The following is a 27,036-nucleotide window of genomic DNA, read 5'->3' as shown; positions in this document are numbered from 1 at the left end:
CTGACCTCTGGCTGGAGGAGGGGCCAGCTGGGCAGGGCCAGGGTGAGGGGACAGAGCAGGGCCTGTTCAGATGAGCCCTCACCTGGCCCAGATGCCAGCAGGTGGGAGTATGTCCTGGGCGAAGGGCATCTGGTAGCAGTAGAGGCAGATGAGATGGCCGGCGCCAAAGCAGCCCACCATGACGCAGAGTGTGCTGAAGCCCAGGGGGCTGATGGGAAAGTGGCAGGCCCACCAGGTGCAGATGCCCAAGAAGAACAGGAAGTAGATGCTGGAGAAGGCTGAGGGGTGGGCGATGCCTGCAGAACCAGACAAAGGCATGCAGGGTCATGCCTGGCCAGGGCTGTGACCTCTGTCTCATTGGTCAGCAGGGAGCTCAGCAGGTGTGAAAACCCCTCCTGGTGTGACATTCAGTGCTGGGACCCCCACTCCCTGCCCAGTGGGTACCTGCCAGCGCGAGCAGCACTATGGCCAGGGTCCGCCCAGCAGCCACTAGCAACCAGTGAGCTGTGATCCAGAACCGAGCAGCCAGCTTCGACCTCCGCTTGTGGGCCAGCGCAGGGGCTCCCTGCAGCCCCACCAGGGAGCTGGTATCCACTTCCCTGTCATCATCATCCTGCCAAGGTCACAGAGAGGTATGGAGATCAGGGGCATGGCACTCAAGCCACCTGCGAGGAAGGGGGGCTGCCAGCCCAAGCATGGACCTGTGCTGCCCTTCTCGCCCAAGGTCTACTCATTGCCTTCCTGCTGCCTCACAAGTGCACAGCCCTGCAGGCCTTCCTGGAGGCAGCCTGCCCAGCTTCCAAACACACTCCTGCCAACCCCTGGCACACACGATGACCGACCCATGCGGACTGACCATGGACTATTCTAGAACCCTCCAGGGCCTTTTCTTTATCTCCCCATCTAAGTCCCCACAGATTCCTGTATGAATCATCAAAGCCCCTGGCCCTGCTCACTTTGGCTCCTCAGAGGGCCCAAGTGGGGCTTTTAAGAAAATAGGAAAGCGGCCCGGCCGGGCGTGGCTCAGCGGTTGAGCGTTGACCTAGGATCCAGGAGGTCGAGGTTCGATTCCCGGTCGGGGCACATGCCCGGGTTGCGGGCTCCATCCCCAATGACTCTCTCATCATTGGTGTTTCTATCTCTCTCCCTCTGCTGCCCTCTCTCTGAAATCAATAAAGATATAAAAAAAAAAGAAAAGAAAAAGGAAAGCAATGCACACACATGTGTACACTTCACTTTACAATTACAGACACCTTTATATGGTTCCACTTGGCTCCACAGGCTGAGCCAGCATTTTCCTTGTAAGTAAAGAAGCGGAGGCTCAGAGGGGACCCCAAAATTACACGGCTGTTTGCACCCTGCTCCCTCTCCACTGCTCATGAGGCCTTTGGAGAGTGAGGGGTGGGTCCCCAGGGGAGTGGCAGGTGTTGGGGTCTCCTGGTGCCCCCGACAGCTCCTCTGGGGTCAACCCTCTGGACAGATGGAGGTAGCCAACTGCCCAGGATGACACAAGATGACCTTTTCAGGCCTCCCCTGCCCATGGTGGGGACAGAGATCCAACAGGGCCTGCTTCCCTGGCCCTGGCTCAAGGTTTCCTGGAACGGAGCTGTTTCCTGGACATCAGGGAAAGGCAGGGTGAGGCAGAAAGAACACAGGCTCAGTGTCAGATGCCCACGCCCTGCCCCAGGTTCCCACCTGCTAAATGGGCTCTGCCTGTGCCTTTCCCGGCCACTGAGGCAGCACTAGGCATCTGGGCTAAGAGTACAGGTTCTGGAGCCAGGCGACCTGGTCACAACCTAGTCACATCCCAGCTCTGGTCTCCCATATGTGCTGCCTTGGGCAAGTCACTTAACCTCTCTGTTTCCCATCTATCAAATGCGAGTGGGGACCAGACAGGAGAGATGAACCAGATAGGTCCTATCCTGGGGGTATTGGGAAGGTCCAGGGAGGTGTGGTGGGTTGTGCCAGGAGGACAGGCTATAGGCTATCCTAGGACCCTGGGTATCAGAGCAAGACCTGGGCCCCGAGGTCAGAACTCATAAGCAGGGTTCCTCTAGACCCCAGGATGCATAGGGTGGGAGGCCCCAGATAGCCTGGAAAGGGAAGATGGCTGCTGGAAGGTGGGGCAGCCAGGCCTGAGCTCACCCCCGCCCACAGCCTGGCCCAGGCCCTGGGAAAGCTTCTGAAAAGGTCTGTGAAAAATGAGCATATCTGGGAGTGGAAAAACAGAGGCAGCTGCTGGGAGAAAGACAGGTGCTTGGGGGCCGCCTGTGGTGTCCAACCTGGCCAGGTCTGGCTCCAGCCCCGACTTGGCTTCCACGGCCATCCCGGGGAGCCGGGCAGAAATGTCCACTGTCTCCTCACCTCCCACCACAGCACATCTCACCCATCAGAGCATGCACATATGTGGGTGTGACAATCAGGATACATCCGTGTACATGACTGTGTGCACCATGTACATGCATGGGCTGCCCTTAGCTCTGGGCTTTAAAACTGGGTGCCTGTGAAGGGTGCCCCCACAGCCTTGCTTTGAGGTCTGTCTACACTCACAGCCCCTGGTTTGGCAGGATGGCACAAGCTCTATCCGCTGAGGACACTTGGGTGAAGGTGACCTGTCCCGGTTGCCCAGCAGACCAGAGTCCAGCCCCGATAGGGCAGCATGGAATGAGGGGCTGACCCCTCCTGCCCACCCACAGATTTCTGGAATAATCCAGCCCCTTCCTGGCAAAGCTATTCCAAGAAGCCCTGGCTCCACTAATGAGGAAACCAGAGGCAGCCCTGGCCCATGTGCCCAGGCGCTGGTGCCCATGTGCCCCTGTGGGGAGGGAAGGGGCTAACCCAGTTGGGAGGGGGCCCCAAGCACAGGCAGAAAGGCAGTCCCTGCCCTGGCTGACTTAATTCCCCACAAAGGCCTGAAAGAGCCACTCAACCTCCAGGTCCCTATTTCCCCCTCTAAAACATTGGTGTCAGCCTCATCCTGTGGGATGGGGCAGCAATGGGTGGGATAATAGGCCGGGTCAGCTGCAGGCTGGCTCCCCCGACCTGCTGTGGGAAGTCCCCTCCCCTCGCTGGGTGCTTCTGTAGGTAAAGGCCCTCATGCCCCGTAAGCCTTAGCTATTGGACAAAGGGATGCTGGGGCTGGGGGATGGGAGAAGCCTGTGGCCCCCAGGAGGTTCTTGGGCTGGGACCCCTGCATAGTCACAGATCCCGCCCAGCCCCAGAGACCACGCCTTCTGGATAGAAGGCCCAGGGGGGCTGGCAACCGCAGCCCTCGTGTGGGACAGAAGAGCACTGAGCCTTCAACTGAGGTGAGGAGGACATCAAGGACCCCAAGCTCACACCCTGTGCAAGGGAAGACCCCCCTAACCCAGGGCAGAGCCCTCCAAGGACAGAGTATCTGATTTAGGGCCTTGCTGGCCTGAGCTTACACAGCCTCCACCTTGCTCACAAGACCGCTGATGCCACTGTGGGCATAGCTTCTCAAACATCCATCCCTGTGTTCATCAGTCCATCTGTCTTGTCAGTCCCTAGGTCTCCCTGACAGTTGGAACAGACCATCCGCCAGCACTGCTGACTCCCTACTGCCCTGTGGCCACAAAGACTCCTCCAGGATGGTCTCTAAGGGCATAGACACTGTCTGGGTTCCCCACAGGTGTCCCCCAAGAGTAAGCCCTGCCAGGACCATGCCACATTGCTAGTGCTCCCCCTCTCATGAAATAAGCATCTTCTCTCCCCTCTGGTAGCCTAACATTTCATAATTAGGGTATATTGACTCTTACAAATAAAAGTCCACATTTGTTAGGGGAAAAAAAAGAGGTCCTCAACTGTCTGGGTCCCAGCTCTAGAATGCCCCTTCCCCCAGAGATGCACCCAGCCCACCACAGCTCACCAGTTCCTGGGGGCGCTGGCTCCGCCGGGCTTCCCGTGTGAGGCGCCCACAGAGGCCAAGGCACACAGCAGAGACCACCAGGATGCCCAAGTCGGGGGCCACCAGCCGCACGGCATTGGGGATGTCCTTCACGTCCAGTCTGTGAAGGGCAGGAGAGCCCACTGGTCAACCCAGGAGGGCGGATGTCAGCAGGGAGGGCGTGGACCCTCCCCTTGGGCTTGAGAAATCCTGGAGGGAGGCCGGGGGTGGGTCTTACCTCGTGACCCCCACAAGTTGGGAGAGGTTCTCCCAGTGGCTGCCTGCAGAGAAAGGCACAGGGGAACCCGGTCAGGCGGGCAGGCTCTGAACAACCCCCTCCCAGGAGGCCCTTGGAGCCCCAGCCACAGAATGCCTGGTCTCCAGGACACCAGTGGCTAGTATCAGGGATGCTCAAAAACATTGTCTTTACTGATAGGGAATCTGAAGCCCAGCCAGGAAATCCAGGTGGATCGAAGGGCCTAAGTGGCTAGGAGGCTGGGCCAGGTTCTCAGACCCGTCAGCAGAAGCTGGCTGCTCCTTGGGGGCTGGATGGGAAGGCTGGTCTCAGAGCCGCCAGGACCAGTCTACTCACAAGGCACCTGACTTCCCTCCAGTTCCTAAACTGCAGGAGGGGCACAATCATCACAGAATGAAATGGGAAGTCAGGTGCAGCACCCTGCCCACCACGTGGCTGAGTGTGGTGACAGGCAGGAGCCCGGAGGACCTGGAGGAGGGAGGCCCTAGCCAGGCGGAAGGATTGGGAGCCTAGGGCTCCCTCACCCGAAGACTGGGGTGTAGATGTCAATGGAGTTGGAGGGCTGGGTGCCAGCTGGCAATACTGGCCATGGGTGAAAGGGCACAGGGCAGTAGGGCTGAGTCTCTAAGCCCCAGCAGGCAAGGGAAGAAGATGCTGACAGAGGGAGAGGGGCCTGAGAAGACCAAGGCTGCCCCAAGAGCCAGATTCCAGTCCTGGGATTAGCACCGCACTGCTGCTCAGCTCAGCCCCACCGTCAGCCATTACTGGGGCACTTTACTCCGGCCGTCTCAGCTGGACATAAATCACAGGCAGGCACTTGGATGGCTCTTATTAAGCAAAGCCTAGGTAAGACAGGAGAGCCAACCTCCCCAAAGAGGCCTGAGGTTCCTGCAGGGCCGGAGTGGCGCTCTCTCCCCTCCACCCTCCAGTTGGCCACTAGCTCTCCCCCAGGCCTGCTGCCCCTAGGAACCCCTTCCCCACCCCTCAGTAACTCACAGTTTGACCCCAGAAGCTGGTCCAGACCAGGCACAGTATGTAGGCATATCTGGAAAGCAAGGTGGGCTGCCAGGAAGAGGAGGCTGAAGACCAACAGGGCTCGGAGGAGGCGGCCAGCGTGACCTGTGGGCAGAGCGGGAGGGGTGAGGCCAGCAGGAAGCCCTGGCTGTCAGCCCCGAGCCAGGCCCCACCCACCAGCCCTGAACAGACAAGCACGTACATGGGTCTCGGGGCGGTCAGCAGCTGATCGTATGCAGTGCCCTGTACCATTCCACTGACGGCTCACAGTGGCCCCACGGTCGGGCACTATCACGAGTCCCAATTTATAGACACAAGAGAGGTGAGGTGACTTGCCCATAGCCACACAGCAGGGACTAGATGGAGCACAGTATACCAGCCTGCCTGCTGCCTGGGGGCGTCGGATAGGTGGGGGCAGGAGCCAGCACAGAAAGGAAAGGCCCCCACACCTCGGGAGACACCTTCAGTTGTTCATATGTCCTGCAAACACCTGAGTCTCTCTGCTCTGCCCGGGCTGCAGAGAGCTGTTTCACCCCCTAGTGTGGACTGAAAACGTACAGCAGGGTTGATGGGGGAGGGGAACAAGGCTGGGATCCTGGCTTTTCAAGAAAAGTGAGGAGAGCCTCGCCTTCCTGGGGGTGTCATGGAGCTAAACGCTTCTAATGAGTGCATGGAACAAGTCATTGCAGAAAGGAGTGATGGCTGGTGGTGTGCCAGGTAGGGCCGAGGGCCTCACAGGCCTTATTGCATCATCTGGGGGCCCCACCTTGTGGGGGGAGAAGCCAAGGCAGAGCCTGGCCCAAGAGCCCGTGAGCGCAGGTAGGAGCATCCCTCAACAGCGCCCTCTGCCCCTCACACCTGGGCTGAACCCTGCTCCCTGGGAAGCAGGGTTCAGCCACCAGGCGGGGAGGCCTTGGCTGCAGTGGCCTGTGTGGGGACTTAGGAAGCCCTGGAGTCGCCTCTGCCCTGTGAGTGGGTGGGCAGGTCCCACTTTGCAGAGGCCAGGACCAGAGACCTCCAGTCGGCTCTTACTGTTGCACTCTGAGCTCTGAATCCGGGGCTCAGGACACCAGCTGTGGGCAGCTTTCTCCTCTAGCCCCTGGCCTTTTGGCAGGAGCCCCCAGGTCCTCACCCCTGCTGGCAAGCTGATTTGTTAATGACAACTTGCAGAGCAGCTGCCCCTCCTTTGACTTCCTGAAGCATGGGGACAGTCAGGGTCACCATCAAATCAGCTCTTTTTCTCCTGCCCAGAGGCTGGCAAGCTTAGGGCCCATGTCCGTTTTGTTCACTATCTTTCAGCACAATCGCTATTTGTTGAATAGACTCAGAATTGGCCCATATCCTCTCCCCCAGGGCCGGCCCAGCAGGTGGCACTTCTGGAGTGCCTTGTGAGGGCAGGGTGACGGCAGAATCCTTCAGCATTCACCCGCTGTCTTGCCTGATTTTAGCACAGGAAGCTGGGCTCAGAGAGGGCATGGGACTACTTTGGGCAACCCAGAGAGGCCCCAGACAGGATCTAGACAGCTTCTTCGCCTCACTCATTTCTAGGTCCCTCCCAGCCCTGACATTCTGACCTGTGTAGCAGGCAGGGGTGAGCAAGAAGAGAGCAGGGTGGAGCTGGTGGAAGAAATAGCCCACTGGCAGGAAGGAGAAATGGAAAATGAATAGGAGAGCCTGGCCCTGGGCCCTGGCTGGGCCCCTCTGCTCAGAGCCCCAGGCCAAGAGGAGGGAGAGGCCACAGGCCTCCCCACAGGAGGACGGAGCTGGGCTGCCAAAGGATGTTGTACAGGGTCCCTCCCTACCAGGAACCCACAGGAGCCATAGGGTGAGAAGGTAGAGCTCCCCCTGCCCCCACTACTGCTCAGTCTCCCGTCTGCCTGGCTCACCTGCATGGCTCCTCTCCTGCAGATCTAGAAGTCCCAGTGGGTGACATGGTGGGAGGGCGCCTCCCAGAGCCACCCCTGTCCCACTCCATGGACTCACCCTGCTCCTAAGCCATGAAGACCTGAGGCTGACCTTGGTGGTGCAATCAAAACTGAGGGGCTCCTTGTACACCCCAAGGCCTGAAGGGCAGGGAGGGAAGCACCAGGCCCCTCAGCAGCAGAGTGACACAACCACCTACCTGGCTCACTCCTGAGAGCCTTCCTATCCAGCACCCCTGGACATCCGTCTGGCAGGCATATCAGATGCCAGCACTTCCCACTGTCTTGCCCTCCCCTTCCCAGTCCATTTCTCAGTTGGCCGCACTGTCCTGGACCCTCGGCCCGCACCCAGCCAATAGGCGGGAGCCCTGGTTCTGCAGCTTCAGCTCCTTCTCCAGCTGGAAGAGGCTGGGAGGGTGAGAGGCATCTCTTGGCCTGGAAATGTGTGCCTGGAGTGAGGCCCTGCTGATCTGTGGGGATAGGCAGAGGCTGAGACAGGTGCTCCAGCCTGGCCCTCTTCTTGGGGGTTGGCGTAGACCCCCATCTGCTCACCAGCACCCCCAAACGCCATCTCTAACAGCTCCCTGCCTTAGCCCTAAACTCCTGATGCCCCCTTAGGAGTCTGGTGGCATCTCGAATTCCTCCACCTCTGGGCCCTGCTAAGGCCCTGTTCCCGTCACTTGGTCAGCTCCTCCACCACTAAATGCTGGTCTCTCCTCCAGGAAGGGGGGTGCTGGCTTGGCCCATCCAGTGAGGCCCTGCCTGGCACTCAACACCCTGCTTATCAAAGCTGGGATGCTCTCCTGCCTGCCCAAGCCCAACTGAGCTGGGAATGGCCAGTCCCCTAGGCCTGGGAATTCACATGTGGATGGTGGGCAGCGGGGATGAGCCAGCCCAGAGGGCAGCTCTGGCTCTGGGTAAGCAGGGATCAGGCAGGTGAGGATTCCTGCATTTGCTCAAGAGGGAAAAGGGGGTGCAGCCGGGGCCCATTAGAGATGTTGAAACAGGTCCCTGGGGACTCCGAGGTTCAGCCCTGAGTACTGGAGGAACGGCTGCCATTAGCGGGCAGAGGAGAAGGGAGCTGGGGGGAGTGGGGAGGAGGGCACTGGCTCATCCATTACAGCTGCTGGGAGGTGCCGCCTGCCCTCTCCCCTGGGGACCTTAGTGTCTCTCACTTGCCATGCAAGGGGCCCTGGGCAGCATCAGACCTTCATCCAGGTGCGAGCACCAAGGCCCAGTGCTGTACAACTCATGAACCCATGGCCAGGCGCTCAGGCACAGAGAGGCCTCCCACTTTCATCTTTCCGGCCCAGAAAAACTCAGTTTCCCTGTCCCTGAAGGGCCTCTAAAGCCAGTAGATGGACAGACAGAGGCCAGGAGGGAAGTCTTCCCAGTGCTTCTCCCTCTGCGTCCTAACCCTCCCCAGTCTGGATTGCTCTTGCCTTGGCCCTGGTGGGAGCCTGTGCCCCCTCCGCTGCAGAGTAGAGGAAAGTGTTTCCAATCACATAAGGGCATGAAATATTTACTGAAATATTTACGGGACAAGCAGCTTTTAGCCGAGGGCCTGGGAACAAACAACTGGCTCCACAGAGAGAAGAGCATGGTATGGGTGGCAGACTCTGCCCAGCAGACCCTCCCTTTGGGAGGGGGAAGAAGGGGGGCAGCTGGCCTGAGCCGGGAGTCTCGGGCAGGCAGCTGAGTCAGCCTGGGAGGGGTCTGGCTTCATCCCCAGCAGCTACCAGCACTGTGCCTGTGCTGGTGCCCCTCCCCTTTCTGCACCTGAACTAACCCTGTACTCCAAGACCAGTGTCCTCTGCAAACTCCCAAGCAAGGAGGCAGCCTGATGGGGTGGAGGGAGCCAGTGTGACAGGCCAGGGAGGGGGTGACCTGTCCCCCTCTGGGAGGCAGAATGCTTCCTCATGGGACATCCTCATTGGTACCAGTGCCTGGACCCCATGAATAAGTTTCCTTACATGGTGATGGGGAATCAGACTGCCAATCAACTGACCTTAAAACAGGCTGATCCTTGGTCCCTGGGCAGTCCCAGGGTAATCACAGGGTCCTAACACTGGGAGAGGGGCAGGAGGTCAGTGTCAGAGTGATGGGGTGACACCTGAGTGGCCATTGCTGGCATGGATGATGGAGGAGGCGAGGGACAAGCAGGAGGTGCTCGCACTCACCCATCCCCCTCTGACAGGGGATCCTGAGATGGGGCAACAGCCTGTCTGCTCCCAGCCCCTCTCAGATGGGTCCATGCCGTGGGCGCCACTGTCCAACCCCTCCAGCGAGCATAGCTCCCTGATGGGTCTTCCCACATCTGTCTGTGCGGTGGACACAGAAGACTGAGACAGGGCCCACCCTCCAGGAGCTCAGGACCTAGAGCCACCCATCAGGAGTGCCAGGCTCCCCAAACTACAAGGAGATCCAGAGGTAAGCCGAGGCCCTACAGAATGCTGGGTGAACACGGAGGGAGTTTGACGCTATGATTGGGGGCAGGAAGAGTCAATGTGGTGGCTGGACTTAAGGGTTGGTTGGAGCCTTGCTGGGCAGACGGGATCCATGGACAGTGCTGGGACAGAGTAGGGGATGGGAGGAGCCAGTGGGAAGACTGGCCAACCCACAGCCCTGGGCCTGAGCCTCAGGGTCGGGAGAATCCAACCAGTGACACCCCCCCCATTACCTTCAGCATGCCCCTATAATACACGGTCAGGACAGAGATTCTAAAGTTAGCAGGGATCTATGATGAAAATGAGACCTGGGACCATTCAGCCTTTACCCACAACTGTTAAACCACAGAGAAAGTTCTTTGCTACCCAGGGTTTCTGAGGTGTACCCAACACATCCCTCCCCCATGGAGCCTGTGCACATGAACAAAGATTTCTGAGCCCGGAGCCCCCCTCCTCCAGGCGGGAGCCTCTGCCTGGCCCTTACCTCGGATGCTGTGCCGGGAGGGGCCTGGGAACCAGGGCAGTAGCAGCAGGAACAGCAGGTAGACCAGCGAGAGAGCATTGGAGCGGAGCAGGCAGGCTGCAGGGGGAGACGCATGGTTAGCATGGCTGCACGCAGGGGACGGCCAGCCCTGGGCCCCCCCAGTCCCCAGGACAAAGTCTCCTAAGCATCATCCCCTGCACACAGCCCCCCAGAACACTGCCCCCCAGAACACGGCCCAGGAACACTGTGCCCACCATGCCATGCTTGTCATTCCTGTGAGGCTGCTCACTGCCCTGCATACGCCAGCCGCCCGGTTCAACACCTGGTATGTCACCTGTCACTCGGTACTCACATGCTATCACACTGCGTCCAGACTACGTGCATCATGCCACCTGTGACTCAGTGCACGTCCACTGTCACACTGTGTCCCCAGACAACGCGTGACACTTTCCATCCCTCAGTGCTTACCCTGTCACTCAGTCCTTCTAATAACCTGCTCACCAACATCACATTTACGGGGTTGTTTCCTACAGAAACGTGGGGCTCTTGTCAGGTCTGTGTGTCTCAGGCACACACCACAAAGCCATTTCCATCTTCCTGTGGGCAGACACTGAGGTGGTGACTGATCTCCCTTTTTTTTTCTCCTTTTTAAAATTTTATATGTTTAATTAACATACAGCACAATTGATTTTTGGGGTCCAGCTCTCCGAGCCTTCACTTGTGCATGGCCATGGGGACTCGCCCCAGCAGCTGGATCAGCCTCTGTGACTTTGCCTTCACGTCACATGCGTCAATTGCCCAGCACGGAGCGTCTGGCCTGGCTCCTGCCTCTGTCTCTGTGTCATTAGCTTGTTCCTGCCTTTCCTCTTATTATTCCAACAACATGTCTTTCCACCCTTTGGGCAATTTCCTGAGTCTCACCCTGTTTGACGCTATCTTGAAAAAGTGCAGCAGGGTGGCCGGGGACCTCCCTCATGCCCCAGGAATTGAGGGTGACCAGGAGATAACGGGGAGATGCTACATGTTCGAAGCAAGTCTCACCCACAGGAATCCTGGACCCACTCAGCCTCTCCTGGGGTGCCCAAGAGGCACTGCACACTGCCCAAGGGGGCCAGCAGAATATGGGCACCACGGGTGAGGCCTCCAGGGCTGGAGCCACTTCTGCCTGCTCTGCTCCTCAACTGGCGCCGAGAGTGAGCAGGCCCAGACTGACCCCAGCCCTGCCCACCCAGGCCCAGGAGGACAGCACAGAACTTAGCAGGCACCAGTACCCACCACAAATCTGTGCCCTCCTGACAGCCCAGCCCCATGGCCCAGATGTCTGTGACTGAGCAGAGGGACCCGACTCCTCTCCTCACTGGGGGAGGTGACAGGTCCAGGTGTGGTGTGCTAGAAATAAGCCAGGGCCAGGTCATCGCCTCCAGAACAGAATGAACCAGAATAACAGGCCTCTGGGGAGAGGCTTTTGTACCCCACCCACACCTTCCAAGCATGGGGGTTGCCCTGGCGGTGTGACCCTGGCCCTGCCTGCTCCATAGCTTCTGGCTACCCTGATCACAGTGACCTTCCCAGGGTCTTCCAGAGACAAGGGCATCTGAACCATGCTGAGGGCAGTGCTGCTGCAGAGGTGGCACCCTTTGCTGCCAGTCACTAGCTGGTGATGATGGTTTCCCTTCCTGTGCTAGACAGTTTTGGTTCTTGGGGTCCCTGCAGCTGGGACAGGCTGGAGCTGGACTCCCTCAGCGGTCTCACCCCAGAGGCGGGGACCAAGGAGGAACTCCTTGAAGAACTCAGGCCACTGAAACCCCAGCAGTCCCCCTGCTAACACTCAACCCCACACCCAGGCCTAAGGTCACCAGAGATGCCAAGGGGGTTGTCTACACCTCTGTCCTCCACCCTGGCCAGGATTCAGGACCCCAGGATGTCTTCTAGAGGGAGCACAGCCTGGCTCCTACCCCTCCCTCCTCAATCTCCACCTGCACCAGAGGCCCCTGGACCAAGTCTCTCGCCCAAACTGGGAGCTCAGGCATCTCACAGGAAGTGTTGAGGTGGCAAGAAGAGCCAGTGCTCCCTCAACAGACTGCTGAGTCAGGAGACAGAGCTGCAGCCACATGGCAAGGCCACCCAATCTCACAGCCCCCGTGGTCAGCTCCCTCTTCAGGCCAGTTTCTGCACCTGTACAATGGTGTTAAAACTACCTGCCCAAAGTGTCATCAGGACGGTTAAACTGAATCACAGATCCGTTCACCCAATCCCAGTGCAGGGCTGAGATGCAGGGCTTTAGTTCCTTCCCACCAACCCCCTAAGCCCCTTGTATCACCCCAGCAATGCAGGAACCCAGAAGAACCACGTGGTTAGCACTATGGTCGCAAGCTCCGGGTCACCCGCCTTCCGTTCTGGACACCGCAGCATACTCCCACTCCCTGGGGAGCTGTCCCCAAAGTTAAGATGCCTCTTCCTTCCATTACACACACTAGCTATAGCGATCAGCTCAAATATAAATCTAAAGTTTTTCAATAATTATACATTTTCATTTAAAAAAAAATCAATCTGATCTGGCCCAAGAGGCGGAGGGAAATGCACTTATGGAAAAGGCTTCTAAAGTTCCTTTGTGTTGTCCGGAGCTGCACTTTTCAGGCTCTTGGGCTCTGCCTCTTTCCCCACCACAGTGCCAGCCCAGCCCTGTCCCCAGAGAGGTGGTTACCCCACCCCCATATCAGCCTGGTGAGAGCTTCTCCAGCCGGGTGATATCCATCTAGCCATCGGTTTATCCAACGATCCATCTACCCACCCACCCATCCTCCATCCCTCCATGCACCCATCCATCCACCCAATCTTTCATCTACCTACGCACCTGTCCATCAGAGGAACTTCCTCCTGAGGACCTATTCTGCAGGTCCCTGTCCAGGCACTCATGTTCACATCTGCCAGGGACACCAGCCACTGAGCAAGTATACATGCACCAAGGGTGGCATTCAAAAACCCATGACAGGGCATCTAATATGAAGTAGGCACCAGGGAAGCTCCTGGAGGCAGGAGCACAGCTTCTGAGGAGGAGGGACGGGTCCTCACCTCCACAAATCTCCTCCAGTCGCCTGGCTCTGTAAGAGACCCCGAGGCTGGGACGGGGGGAATGCGGAGTTAGTGTTTAATGGACAGAGGTCCAGTTTAGGATGACAGCAAAGTCCTGTGGGTGGATGGTGGCGATGGTGGTGCAATACTGAGAACGGACTTAATGCCCCTGAACCATACACTTGAAGAGGGTTAAGACGGTAAATTTTATGTTATGTGTATTTTACCAAAAGAAACAAATAGCCTCTGAAATCAGTGAAAGATTTCAGAAACCAGAGCCTGGGGGGCAGGGGCCGGCACCAGCCTGGTCTGCTGCTGCCAGTGGAGCCATGACCAGGCCTCTCCATCCCCTCCCCACTCCCAGGCTGAGCAAGAAGAAAAGAATCTCCGAGAAGCTCTGTCTGCCAAAAGCAGGAAATAGGAGAAGAGTCAGAGGGAGCAGGGTCACAGGGAGGAGGGTCAGGGGGAGCAGGGTCAGGCGGAGCAGGGTCACGGGGAGCAGGGTCACGGGGAGCAGGGTCAGGCGGAGCAGGGTCAGGGGGGGCAGGGTCAGGCGGAGCAGGGCCAGGGGGAGCAGGGTCAGGTGGAGCAGGGTCAGGCGGAGCAGGGTCAGGGGGAGCAGGGTCAGGCGGAGCAGGGTCAGAGGGGAGCAGGGTCAGGGGGAGCAGGGTCAGAGGGGAGCAGGGTCAGGGGGAGCAGGGTCAGGGGGAGCAGGGTCACGGGGAGGAGGGTCAGGGGGAGCAGGGTCACGGGGAGCAGGGTCAGGGGGAGCAGGGTCACGGGGAGCAGGGTCACGGGGAGCAGGGTCACGGGGAGCAGGGTCAGGTGGAGCAGGGGGAGCAGGGTCAGGCGGAGCAGGGTCATGGGGAGCAGGGTCAGGCGGAGCAGGGTCAGGCGGAGCAGGGTCAGGGGGAGCAGGGTCAGGGGGAGCAGGGTCAGGGGGAGCAGGGTCACGGGGAGCAGGGTCAGGGGGAGCAGGGTCAGGGGGAGCAGGGTCACGGGGAGCAGGGTCAGGCGGAGCAGGGTCAGGCGGAGCAGGGTCAGGGGGAGCAGGGTCAGGGGGAGCAGGGTCAGAGGGGAGCACGTGGGAAGCACTTTGGAATAGACTGCACTGCAGCCCCATCAGCCCGAGGCAGGGTGCATGGGCTGCTGCCCCCACCCTGGGAGGGATCCATGTGGGCCTAGCATTGGGCCTGCCCTGGAGCAGATACCAATGCCCCCCCCAAGAGTCATTCATTCATTCATTCATTCATTCATTCATTCATTCATTCATTCATTCATTCACCACACAGCTGACCCGCACCTCAGAAGACACTGTCAAAGCTCCAGGGGCACGTCGAACAGTCAGGCAGAGGAAGTCAGTTCATGTGCCGAGAGGTGAGTATCCCCACCCACACAGATGAGGAAATTGGGGCTCCAGCCCTCCTAGAGGCCCCGGGATGTCTTGGAACGCAGCCCGCCCAAGCCCTGCTGCCCCCCTAGAGCATGCCAGCTCGCCCAGAGACAGGCTGCGGGATGGGCCGGCCCTGGCTGGTCTCCCTGACTCCATCTTCTGCCATTAGCCCAGCCAGGAAGCTGGCACTGGGCAGAAGGGTGACGCCCGGAGAGCCCCAGATGCTGGCCTACGGGACGTGAGCTGAGAAAGCTGGGCCTCTGGCTCCCAGCTCCAGCAGAGCAGACCAGGGCAGGGGCGGGGGGCCTAAGAGCAGGGGCTGGCTTATGTTCCCCATCCTGTCGCCCTCCTCGTCATCAGGAACTGGGGACAGGGCAAGAGGCCAGCCAGCATGAGTGACCTCAGGCCAGCATGGGAGCAGAGGCAAACTGTCCTTAACAGCAGAACTTTGGCCAACTCTCAAACTCCCCTATTGTTTAGATGAGGAAACAGAGGTTCTCAGAGGGAGGGCGTCTCTGGTGGGTGGTGCAGCCAGGCCTTAGGTCCAGAATCCTAGCTCCACACCAGGGCTTTCAGAACACTCCGTGTATGTCCATTGAGGGTGCTGATCTAAGGGCCTCGAACATGGCTTCAGTGTGACTGTGCATGCTGAGTAGGCCCAGGACATCAATGTAGGCTGCCTGGAGGAGGTGGCATTGCTTTCGGCCTTGAAGTCAGGCTAAGACTCAGGGAAGGCTGGAGAAGGTTTCTGTCAGCCCCAGGTTCCAATAGAGCTGGGGAGGAGGTGGGGACCAGAGACATCTGAGAAGGGGGGACAGGGCCTGCCCTACCCAAACAGCTCCCACCTCCCCTTCAGGAGCTGCCAGTGGCCAGAATGGTGACCTCATGGGGGAAACATGCCTTTTCCTGAGCCAGGAACAATAGGATAGAGGTGGGAGGAGAGAGAAAGCCATGCAGGGCAGGAAAGGGCTCCCTTACCCCCACCAGCACAAGCTTAACCCCTCCCAGACCCTCACCCAGCACAGCAGATCCTTGTCCCGTAGAAGAGGAAACTGAGGCCTGGAAAGGGGACAGATGGCCCCTGGTCTCAGCTGGTGCCAGGTTGGGATGGGAAGGCAGGGTGGGCTAATGAAAATCACAAATATCCAAGACCACTCAGCCAGGATATTCCATGCAGAGGACTGGACACCAAGGCCATGGCCTGAAGGGAGAAGGGGGGCTGCTGAGGGTATGTCCAACATCCGAGACCTCCAGTTCATGCACAGCTCCTGGGACAGTCTCCCAAAGTCGGGCCTATGCCTCAGGGAGAAGAGACTGCCAGAAATCCGCTTGGATCTTCCTGCCCAGTCCTACAGGAGCTCAAGAGAGGGTTGCCTGCTCTGAACCTCGGTTTTCCCATTTAGAAAGTGGGGGGAACCACGTGACATAAAGGGCTATGGTGGTGATCAGCAGACACCTCACGGTGTCTTCATGGCGATGCTCTAAGGCAAGCCTTTTTAGTACCATTTGCAGGGAGGCTCCAGGAAATAGACCCGGCAGCCTGACCATGACGCCACACTGCCCTGCAACCCACAGGGTGGGACAGTGGCCCTGGGAGAGATGGCTGGAGCTGTAAATGTCCCAGGGAGAGAAGGTGAGGCCTGGATGGGGGGCAAACACACCATGGCCATTACTGTCACTGTCCCCTCATGCACCTGTGAGAAGCACTATTGTTACTCTACTTTGCAGGTGAGGAAACTGAGGGAGTCCCAGGGACTGGGGTGACACCCCTGGAAATGGCATGGGTCTAGGTGGCCCAAGTGCAGAAGGCACTGGGATAAGGATCATCCCCGGGCCAGGGTGCAGAGGCTGCTGAACCAGTCCACAGACAGGTAAGGAGGGTTGGTCCAGGACTCGCAGATCTAAGGGGGCAGCTGGTGAGCAGGAGAGCCAGCCAGCAGGCCCAATGCAGGAAGCCAGGACCAGGGCACAGCTGCCCACCCTCCCACTCAGCTAAAGGGATGACCAGCCCCCCCCCCCCCCCCCGAGGCAGCCAGGGCCTTAGCACATGGAAGAAAGGGAGTCAAGGGGGACACAGTGAGGGGTCCAAGGGCTGCCCATCACGAGGCCACTTCCTCCGTTCCCACTGTGCTCCTGCCGGGGTGAGGCCCCAAGGGTCTGGGCTGGCCTTCTGGGTCGAAGAGAAAAGGGCTCATGGCCAAGGGCTAAGTAGTCAGGAGGAGGTTCTATAAGGAGGTGGCTCAGTGGCACACAGCCCATGCCAGGAAAGAAAACATCACAGCCTTCCTCTGGGCCTTGGTTTCCCCATCTGTGAATCAGGGCTACAATCTGTGATCTGGTGGTTCCACCCAACTCTGTAGGAGATGGGAGGGATCATAACTATCGCCCCTCAGGGACTGCAGCTGAGAGTACCTGGCACGTAGTAGGAGAGAACTAATGTGGACCAATCTCTAAGGCACTGCTGGACAACACAAGCCACAGTTACCCATCCATGCACACTACGATTCTTCCTGGGTAAGACTAAAACTAAAACACAAACAGTGTTTGTGTATGTAGACATATAAAAAGGGCCAGAAAGATCAACACCTAACTGATGTCAGTGTTCGCCTGTGCAGAAAGATTCCCTGGCCCTATTTGTGAGGTTTCCATTTTTACAAGAACATCCTCATGTGTTACTGTAGTCATTACCAAGTGGATGGATGGGGGTGGGAGAGAGAAGAAAACTGGAGGAAATATGCTATAAAAGGGGGTTGTGTCCCACAGCCCAGGCTCTCCTTTCACAGAAGGAGCCAGAGGTTGCGAAGGACAGGAGTCATCTGCGTCGCCAGAGGGCAATGGCGGCAGCAGGGCTGGGCCCAGGGTCTCCTGACCAGGCAGGCACCTTGCAGGCCAGCCTTCTGCCACCAGCCAGGGGAGGCTCCTTGGAGGCGAAGCAGGCCCAGGGATGGGAGGCCTAGGTCCCCAGGTGACAGCTGTCAGGCCAGGGCAGCTGCTGGGGGAAGGGGTCCTGGTCCCAACCCCTCCCCCAGCCTGCTACATCTTCTGAGAGCTCCCTCTGCCTTATTTGGCTTGCAGGAGAAACTCATAAACACTCCCCTGCTAGCTTTTGCCAGCAGGCAGGCGGGGCAAGAAGAGGAGGAAGAGGGAAGACCGAGGGGCAGAAGGGGCTCTGGGCAGTGACCGGCTGTCCCCTGCCCTCCATTGGAGGTGCCCAGGCAGCTGAGCCTTATATTCCCACAGTGGCTCTCACAGCACTCAGGTGATCACACCTGCCATGCCCCCAGGCAGGGTGCAAAACCTGACGCCATCCCCAGACCAAGAGGTGACCCAGGACTTAGATCAACCTTACCTTTCTGGGAGAGGAAAGCTGGCAAGGTTGGCCTGGGGCCCAGGGCAGTCAAGAGTCCCTTACCCTTAGGGACAGGAACTGTGGTCAGGGTCAGCATGGGCAGTGAGGCCTGGCATCTCAGAGCTCCAAGCACACAGGGACCCTTGAAGAGCACAGACTGTAGAGGGTGGGAAGGGGAGCCAAGGGGGCCTGGCCAGCCCAGACCCTCCCTGTCGCACTATGCCCACAGCCCGAGCAAAGCCTGCCAGTCTCCCTGAAATACCTGGCACTCTAGCTGTCGCCCTTCAAATCACCCTCTGTGACCCACTTTGCAACACATGCCCGCCCAAGTTCATATTTGTGAGGGGCAGGCCCTCTCTGTCCCCTTGGGAACTCCAGCACTGGCCACACACTAGTATTCTCGGGGGCTTCACTCCCACAGCAGTGGACAGTCACAGGGGTGGGACCCTGTGGGCATTCCCGCCTCCCTGCCAAGCCCAGCTCCGCAGGACAAGGGGAGCTGAGAGAAACAAGGGAAGTATCCGACGCACAACTCTTTAGAGCGTAGCACTAAGAGAAATGGTTTCTGCAGCACTTCACAGTTTACAAAGCTCTAAAACCTCAGAGACCTTCACAGGAGAGAAAACTGAGGCCCTGGTAGAAAAGGGGTCTGTCTCTCTGAAGCCAACAGAGGTCAAGGACAAAGGAGCCGACATTGGGGGTGGGAGGGGCAGAGGGAGGGGCCCTCGGCAGCCAAGGGACATTGTGTTACCTACTTGGAGCCTGGCCAGGAAGCCTGGCCGCTGTGGCTCGGGTTTAACTAGCACGGTGTCCAGGTTAATTAGTATGGTGTCTGGGACACTTGGTTTTATGGCTCACCTGACCCATGCAGGACATGGGTCCCCCTCCCTACACCAGCTCTATGAATCCATGGCGGGTGCTCAGGACTTGGGGGGGCTACAGAGAAACCCCTAAAGATGAATGAGGCAGCCACAGGTGCCCACCAGTCCTCGGCTCAATCCCTGCAGGTTTGGAAGGCACCCGCAGCGTGCTACCTCCCAGCCACACACGGCCCCCGGCTGTTGGTGAGCCGTCTGTTCAAGGTGTTGGGGGAGCAGGGCAGCTGCCGACAGGTGACAGTGCAAGGGACAACACAGGCGATAGGAGGGGATGGCCACCTACCCAGGGGCCAAGCAGACATCACAAGACTAATACTTTGCAGGACAGGTGCCAAGAGGCCCAGCGTTTAGGTGCTGTGCCTGCGATAGCCCAAAAAGCGGGGAGGGAGACTGAACCAAGTCTTGGGGGTCCTGACAGCCCACCAGCAACAACTCCTATGAGATGCCCACACAAGCCCGGACTGATACTGTTGTGGCCATTTCACAGATGAGCAGGCTGAGGTTGAGGAGAAGGCTCCCAGAGGTGCAGCAGGTGGAGCAGTGGGGACTTGAACACCTGAGCTCCAGTTCTTGCCCAGCGCTGCCTGACCCAAAGGAGCCCAGGCTGGGGTGACGTGTGCTGATGAAAGCTGCTTCTTGGGGGCACAGGCAGCCTGGCCTCGCTAACTGTTTACAGGCCTCCCAATCCCACAGTATCCACAAGTGGAGTCGTCTCCCACTCCCCCATGGCAGGCTGGCAGGCACTCCCTGCACAGGTGAACAAGGAGGGGCACTTTGTCCTCCTCAAGGCTCCTCAGATCCCCTCCCCAGCACTGCCCGGAGTCCCCCTTCCCTGCCTGTGAAACATTCCCCACATCAGACCCACCCTCCTCTCCTAGGACCCTCCCCACTGCCAGCCATCTCCCCCAAACACAGTGAAAACCCCGACTGCAGCCCATTGTTGGGAGAGCAGAAATTTATGTGCTCGGTTCCCCTGACGGGTCAGCACTGGCTGCCCTGCTACAGCCAGATTCCAGGGCAGGGGTGGGGCCCAAATTCCACAGGGAGGGATCTCCACGCAGGGACCCCCGCCTCCCAGGGCAGGAGGAGGCCAGGCTCTTATCTGCCCGGGGAATCTCTGCAGCTGGCCCAGGTAAACAGGCGGAGGGCAGGGTGCCCAGGAAGGAAGCAGTTTCTGGACATGGGGCTCTCATGTGTGGTGGGCCCCACCTCTGCTTGGGCTGTGATTTGGAACCGGCCACAGCTGGGGCCTATACAAAGGGTCAGATTGAGCAGCTGACAGTCAGCCTGACATGGGGTCCCCAAGGTCAGCAGTCACAGGGAGGACCGCTGGCACAGGGAGCCCTTCTGCCACATGAGGGAGGTGGGAAACTGGTGCCCTCCACCTCTCCAAGTGGGTCAGCCCTGCTCAGGGCCTCAGCCTGGTCCTCAGGTCACTGCCTTCCCAAATTCCTTCCACTAAGATGCCTCAGGGCCAGGCAGGACCCCCTCCAGACTCAAGAAAAGGGGCTCCCAGCTGAACTGTACCCCCAGGCCCTGAAGGGTAGCCCCATGCACGGTGACTCTCACCAAGTCATACAGGGTCCTCCCTGCACCCCTATGAGCACTGCCAGGCCTGATCCTGGGCTCTGTGCAGGCAAGGGGCCCCTCTTGTGCCATGTGCCAGTGTCCACAGGTGGCCTTGTCACAGAGGGTGCCCATCTGGGAGGGGTGCAGCCAGAAACAGGCGTGGTGACAGGACAGCTGTGCAGGGGTGGGGCCAGGGGAGGCCTGCAGGTTATATCTAGGTCTGCCTGGTGTCCAGTTGGTGCTCTCCTCCAACGAGGTCACAGCCCCTTGGCTAGGTGGAGCCCTGCTGGCACTCCGGGGTAGGTGGGTGTACAAATAGCTCCTCTGTGCCAGAGGCTAAGCCTGGGAAATGCCTGAGGTTGGCATGAGCAGAGCTGGCCTGGGGCAGAGGTGGCCACACGCCCCCAGCTAGTGGCTGCTTCTCCTGTGACCCCCCTTCTCTCATCTAGAAAGCGGGGACAGTATTTCTGGCCCTGTCCTCCTCAGGTGATTGTGAGAATCTAATGAGATAGACATGTATGTGGAGGGCTTGTGGGGGGCTCTCTTGAGAGCCAGCAAGTATGAGGGGAGGGACATGCTGGCTTCAGGAATGAGTTCACTGTAAAACTGAAGAGGCTGCAGCTACCAAGCTGCTTTCTGGGGTGTACAGAGGAGGCGATGCGGACAGTCCCTTCATACCATCTGCCTGACCCCAGGAGTCCAGAGCCTCTGGGATCATGCTGATTAGCGCAGAAAGGGACTGGTGTTAGGCTCTGGGGTCACAAAGACGCTCCATGACCTGGAGCCACTCCCACACCCACTCTTACCCCCAAATTCCAGGCTAATTGGTATGACTGGGTTCCTACAAAAGTGGCCCCATTCCACAGCACGGGGCTTCCTACAGAGGTGGTGTCGTGGACGGTACCTGAAACGATGGGCATGAGGAGGTCAGGTCACCCAGGTCCTCCCGCACAGACGGAGCCCGCTCAGCACTGGCCACTAGAGGGGCCCCTTCGGCCCTCAACAAGAACCCTACCCAGAGCCACTCAGGGCCCTGGGGCAAGGGCGGCACCAAGCTCCTTTACGCGGAGGACAGAGGATGAGAATGTGACAAAGAGCTCGTGTGGCGGGAGTGCACAAGCTTCAAGTAAGGGTGAGGGTCCACGCCTGCCACAGGTCCCCAAATAACAAACACACAAGGATCAGCCCATCATGTGCCAGGGGTGGTCATAAACCTGGTAATGCAAAGAGATGGGGCCTGAGCCAGGAAATCCACAGAGGAACATCCAGTGCAAGGGCCCTGGGGTGGAAATGCGCTGGGAGCTGTGAGGGGGCTTAGAGAAGGGCAGGCAATGAGGGACACGCTGTGACACATGGCACAGGCCATACATAACGTCTGGGTCTCCATCACAGAAGACCGGACCCTGGCAAAGTCCCCTTCAGTCAACGGGCCACAACGTTTTCTCAAGTCATTTACTGTGCCAAAATTTAGCATGACCCATTTCCTAGGGCTGTGGTCCTCAAAGTGGGGTTCCCACTATTAGCATCATCTGGGGATTTGGTGGCAATGCAGATTCTCAGGATCCCCAGAACTGTGGGGGGTGGGCCCTGCAATCTGTGTTGTAACATAACCCCAAGGGGACACGGAGGTGGCCTCTGAGAACAGGCCCTCTGGAAGATGACCTCAGGAACTAGAAGAACACAGGTGCGCAGCTCTTCCAGAAGGGACAGGCAACAAGATTATTCATCACCATCTCTATGCCACAGCCTGCTCCTCTGGCTCTCTGTATGCTGCCTTCTTACAAGTCCCGCCTCTCCCCAGAGTGGGGACATGTCCTCTTTAAGGACAGCCCGCAGCAGCCGGGCCCGGAGGCAGTAGGGGCTTCCACAGAGCTTCTGGGCTGCTTACCCTTTCCAGTGGCCACCTGCCCAAGTGGGGGGTCCACCCCAAGCAGAGCTGGTGCCCGTCTCCTCCTCAGCTCAGGATATGGTTGCGGTGCTGACTCAGAGCCCCACCCCGCTCTGTGACTCAGCAGTCCCCCGGCACCCCAAGTCCCTCGGCCTGTCCGGTATGGCAGGCCCTGTTCTCCAAGGCCCTTACTATAACACCTAGGGAGGAATGCCGCTTGGCCACTTCCTGCTGGCAGGTGGGGATGGGGTCACTGGCTCCTGAGAGCAGCCTGGCCAGGTAGGGGAGGAGGGACCACAGGCCCCTTCAGAATCCTGACCTCCCCACGGATGAGGGAGCCGGTGGAGAGGGTGTTTCTGTCTGGCTGTTAGGAAGGGGTTATCATCATCTATGCATTTTTCAGCAGCAGGCTCAGCCTGCCCACCTTTGCCATGGTTTCCCCTTGGGTAAAATGTAACACTGATAAGACACCAGCCCTATGACCAGCATGCTCCCCAGCACAGCACCTGTTCTCAGAAGGCACCCCACAAATGTGTGCCTGAGCAAGCACCTGGAAGAACGTGTAAGGACCAGATGACAGGTGACACTATTCTGGATGAGGGCATGAGGTCAGGGGACTTGCCAGAAAGCTTGGAGGTGTGGCCAGAGACCTAACATGCAAATCGGCTCAGTCTGTGTTTCCTTAGAGTAGCAAGTCGGGTGGTTTTGTAACGGAGCAGCTTGGGTGTGGTGGTTCCCTGTACACGTCAACTTGGGCGCCCAGTTTAGTCAAACACCAGTCTGTGTTTACTGCGAAGGTATGTTTTAGTTGGGATTAACATTTAAATCTGTCAACTCGGAGGAAAGCAGATGACCCTCCATAAGGTGGGTAGATCACAGACAATTGGATGAAAGCCTTAAAAACAGAAACTGAGGCCCCCTGGGGAAAAGGGACTCTCCAGGAGGCTGCCTTTGCAGAATTTGGACTCAAGATTGCAATGTCAACTCTTGCCTGAATTTCCAGCCTGCTGGGCTGCCCTGCAAATTTCAGACTTGCCAGCCCCGCGGCCTTATGAGCCAATTCCTTAAAATAAATCTCTGTCACGTGTGTGTGTGTATATATATATATATATATATATATATATGTATACACATAAATAAACGTGTGTGTGTAGAGACACCTTATTTAACGTGTTCTATCTATTTTTGTTCTCTTGGTTCTGCTTCTCTGGAAAACCCTGATTGATTCAGCTGATTTTGAGGTTCTGCATTGTGAACACCAGGCTGGCCAGCCTGCCTCTGAAGTCCAGGCCCAGGTGGCTGCTCTGGACAGCTGTGTGGCTTTGGGACTGGGGTAGACAGGGTGCCTGGGGCCCCACATGTTCTCTGGAAATTCAACAAGCTCATGAAGTGACCAAGGGAAAAATCAACATAGCCCGCTCATAACAACCAGCCTGGCCCCACCCCCAGGAAACCGGCCCCTGGAACAGGGACCCAGCCCAAGCTGCAATGAGCATCCAAGGACACTACCAGTGAAGGCCAGGCGGCCTCCCCAGGCTTGAATTCTGGACTCATCAGGCCAGAAGCGGGCCTCAGTTTCCCTTTTGCAAGAAATTCACTTTCCTTTTCACTTTCAAAAGATTTTTTAGATGCAGAGAATCACAAAGTAATAAACATTCAATTCAGTCTCACTCCTCCTGGTACTATCCGTCTGTCTCACACAATTCTCCGCCCACTGTATATTTTACCAAATGAAACATTACTGATTATGCTCAAGTTCCCTTTGCTCATCTCCCCACAGTTCCTCTCCCTCCTCTAGAAAAAACACTCATGCATTTCAGGATATCCTCCCAGGACAGAGCCACTTCTGAGCTCTGGAATTCCATCCGGGGTCATTTCCATGGGACATTCCTGGCCTGCAGCTTTGGTCTCTCGGGGGCCTCAAAGCGCACTGGCCTTCCTGAGCCAGGCGCTGTGCTACCAAGGAGGTGCCAACCTAGCCTATCTTGGCCATTCCCAATTCCTAGGAGGCCAGGAGCAGAGACCCAGGGCCTAACAAAGTCCTGCCGGGGCGGGGCGGGGGGGGGGGGGGGAGGGAGGCAGAGGTCTGGACAGCTCAGGATGAGAGTGGAAGGGGGAGAGGCAGGCCCTGACCTTCTACACAAGCAGGCCACAGGGCCTTCTCCCCTCTTAAATCAACTCTGAAACTTCCGGAGGCATGAAGCCCGGGCCTGCGTTGAAGTGGCTGAGGAGGAGGCTGGCTTTGCTGGAAACCATGCTCCCCTCCCTACATCTCTCTCAGATCCCCGAAAGTGCAATGCCATCAGGTCTCAACCTAGGCAAGGCGCCGGCCCTGAACTCACAGGAGGAGTCTGCAGTGGAGGAAAGCCCCACTGCTGTCTGTTCATGAGGAAGGACTGTGCTTGGGGAGGGAAGGTCCCCACAGGTCACAAGCAAAGGCCACATAGCCAGTGACAGAGCCAGGCTGGACCAGCTCCCTCTGAGCTGGGTCTTTAACTGTGGGGCAGTCCCCTTTACAGGGTTCAGAGCAAGGAAGGAAACCAGGGATTCTACAGCTCCCATCACCGGCAGGACAGAACCCACCTTCCCTAACACATCCCCCCACCTCCCACCAGCCTTCCCAAACATGCCCAAGACTTCCCGACAACTAGAGTCTTTCCTAAAGTGGTCATGCAGCTCACACATGCGGGGACCCTCCCCGAGTGCATGGGCCAGGCAAGCTCAATACCCCGCCTAGCTCTCCACCGCCTTCTTAATTCAATGGACCCTCCAGACTGAGACTTGCAAAGCAGGACCCACGAACCCCTGAAGTTCTATGTTGTCTAAGGGCTGTCCTCCTGACGGGAGGGGCCAAGGTGCCTGCCCGCTCCACAGGCCATCACCCAAGGTTCAATCCAGTATCACAGACTTCCAGACAGGCCAGCATGATGTCCCCTCCTCTGGCACGGCTAGTGGCACAGTGGCCCTTTCAGTGCAGCCGATGGGCCCTGCGGCCCCTCCTCCACACCCTGCCTGGCCCTCAGACAAAACCACCGTCGGGCGTGCTGGCTCCTGGTGATGGACTAAGCTCCCCAGATGAGAGGAGAGGCTGATTAAACAGCCACTTAAGAGCAGAGAGCGACATTCCCTGAACCCTGGGAGAGGCAGAGGGCGGGGACAGGGCAGTCCTGGCTAAAGCTATACATTCAGTTCCTGGAAAAAGTGGAGAAAAAAGACTGACACAGCCATCTCACCCACCACATCCTGTTTTTATGGAAAACTAATCTAATTCCTAACAGTAGAGCAAGCAGCAGACATCCTCGGGGGTCCCAGGAGGCCAGGATGAACGGGACCAAGAGGTGGGAAGGCTCCCTTGGTCCAGTGTGGCAGAACCAGCTGCCCTCTCCTGCCAGCCCCACCCGAGGCTCAGAGCCCCCACCCCAGGGAGGCCAGCGATCAATGGTCCCTTCCCAGCAGCAAGGATCAGGCTGGCTCTCGTCCACACACCCCAATCTAAGCTGGACCCTGCTCCCAAACAGCCTCTTTCTCCTTGGGCTGCTGCCCACGATGGCAGGTCAGAAAGTACCAGAGATGCCGCAAGTCTCGAGGACCTGCTTCTGAGCCTGGTGGCCTAGTGGCTATAGGACTCGGGCTTTGGAGTCAGAACAGTCTTGGCTAAAGGTCTGACCCCACTTCTGTGAGCTGTGTGACCTCTCTGAGCCTCAGTTTCCTCTGTAATATAGGAATGCTAAACGAACCCCATCCACCTCCAAAGTGACAAGTGTGATGCTCTATAGAAGGCTGGGGGCACGTTGGTGGTACCAGAGTTGATTCTTACTGCTAAAGTATCAGTGTTGTTTTCTTTACTAACATGAAGAGTGCTTTCTGTCCCTCCGCCCTGGGCTGGGCCCGTGCTCAATCCTGATGGCTAACGGCTGCGCTCAGAAAGAGCCACCTGCCCAGAGCCACAGAGCCCTGAGAGTGGAGTCAGGCCTCGCACCCACCTTCTCACCACTGCAGTCTGACCATAAACACCCTTCCAGGCCTCTCCTGCTCCTGGGGGTCAAGGACAAGCCTTTGGGAACTTGCAGACTCTAGTTAACATGAGGAGAGAGGGCAAAGTGGCAGCTGGCTGGCCCCCGCCCCAGGCCTGGCTGCACTATGTTCCCCAGAGTCCCTGCTAACACAAGGACAGGACCCGTGGTTCTTGGGTGCCTCCTCCAGCTAACGCAGCCTGTGGAGGGAATCCAGTGAGGGCCAGAGAAAAAAAGGGCCAGTTGAGCTTAAGACGGGAGCCAGGGAAGCCTGGCATCTCCTGTACTTGCTGGATGCCCAGCGGGCCTGCAGAAACCCACTCCCAACACCTCCCAGGTTGTTCCTCTCACTTGGAGAGGTTCTCGAGGCCAGGATATCCCCCACCTGAACGCAGACATGCTCACTGACACCAGCCCCACTGGCTGGGGTCCCTCCCCACCTACTCTGCTGTACAAACTTGACAATTCCATCCTCACAGTCTCGATCTGAGCGGGTCCAGTGGAGCCTGAGTGGGAACCTGCAGGCAGAAAGCTCACAGGGACAGCCTGACACCCATTCCCAGTAAAGAGTCCCCTGGTCCTTTGTCCCTTGATACCAACCACACTCCCACCCTCCTCTGACCGGTCCCACGGGCCCCACAGCTAACTTCTGGCTCCTGTCCTTTCCAACTGTGGGACTTGGAACTTGCTTAACCTCTTCAAGCTGTGACCGTCATCCCTGCAACACAGCTGACTCAGCAGCTTTCCCAAGAGGCCACAAGAGGACTTCATGGCTGTCAGGGCGGGGAGCAGAGGGGGGCCTTGCCCTCAGGCACTCAGCCAGGGGCTCACTGATGGCAGGGGG

At 58.2% G+C, this 27,036-nt stretch overlaps 1 protein-coding gene across 1 annotated transcript in view; it reads right to left on the bottom strand.

The window, feature by feature from the left end:
- PIEZO1 (piezo type mechanosensitive ion channel component 1 (Er blood group)) overlaps window positions 1–27,036 on the bottom strand; it is a 60,643-nt gene that overhangs the window by 19,526 nt on the left and 14,081 nt on the right. Inside the window, exons 2-7 of the mRNA XM_087827090.1 lie at window positions 10,031–10,126; window positions 5,160–5,282; window positions 4,146–4,188; window positions 3,890–4,028; window positions 445–613; window positions 83–296 (exon numbers count right to left, since the gene is read on the bottom strand). Of these exons, the coding sequence (XP_087683216.1) occupies window positions 83–296; window positions 445–613; window positions 3,890–4,028; window positions 4,146–4,188; window positions 5,160–5,282; window positions 10,031–10,126 (784 nt within the window). The remainder of the gene's footprint in view (window positions 1–82; window positions 297–444; window positions 614–3,889; window positions 4,029–4,145; window positions 4,189–5,159; window positions 5,283–10,030; window positions 10,127–27,036) is intronic.

The sequence above is a fragment of the Miniopterus natalensis genome, chromosome 18 (assembly GCF_054644295.1).
Source record: "Miniopterus natalensis isolate mMinNat1 chromosome 18, mMinNat1.hap1, whole genome shotgun sequence".
NCBI lineage: Eukaryota > Metazoa > Chordata > Mammalia > Chiroptera > Miniopteridae > Miniopterus > Miniopterus natalensis.
This window is presented reverse-complemented; position numbering and strand designations above follow the sequence as displayed.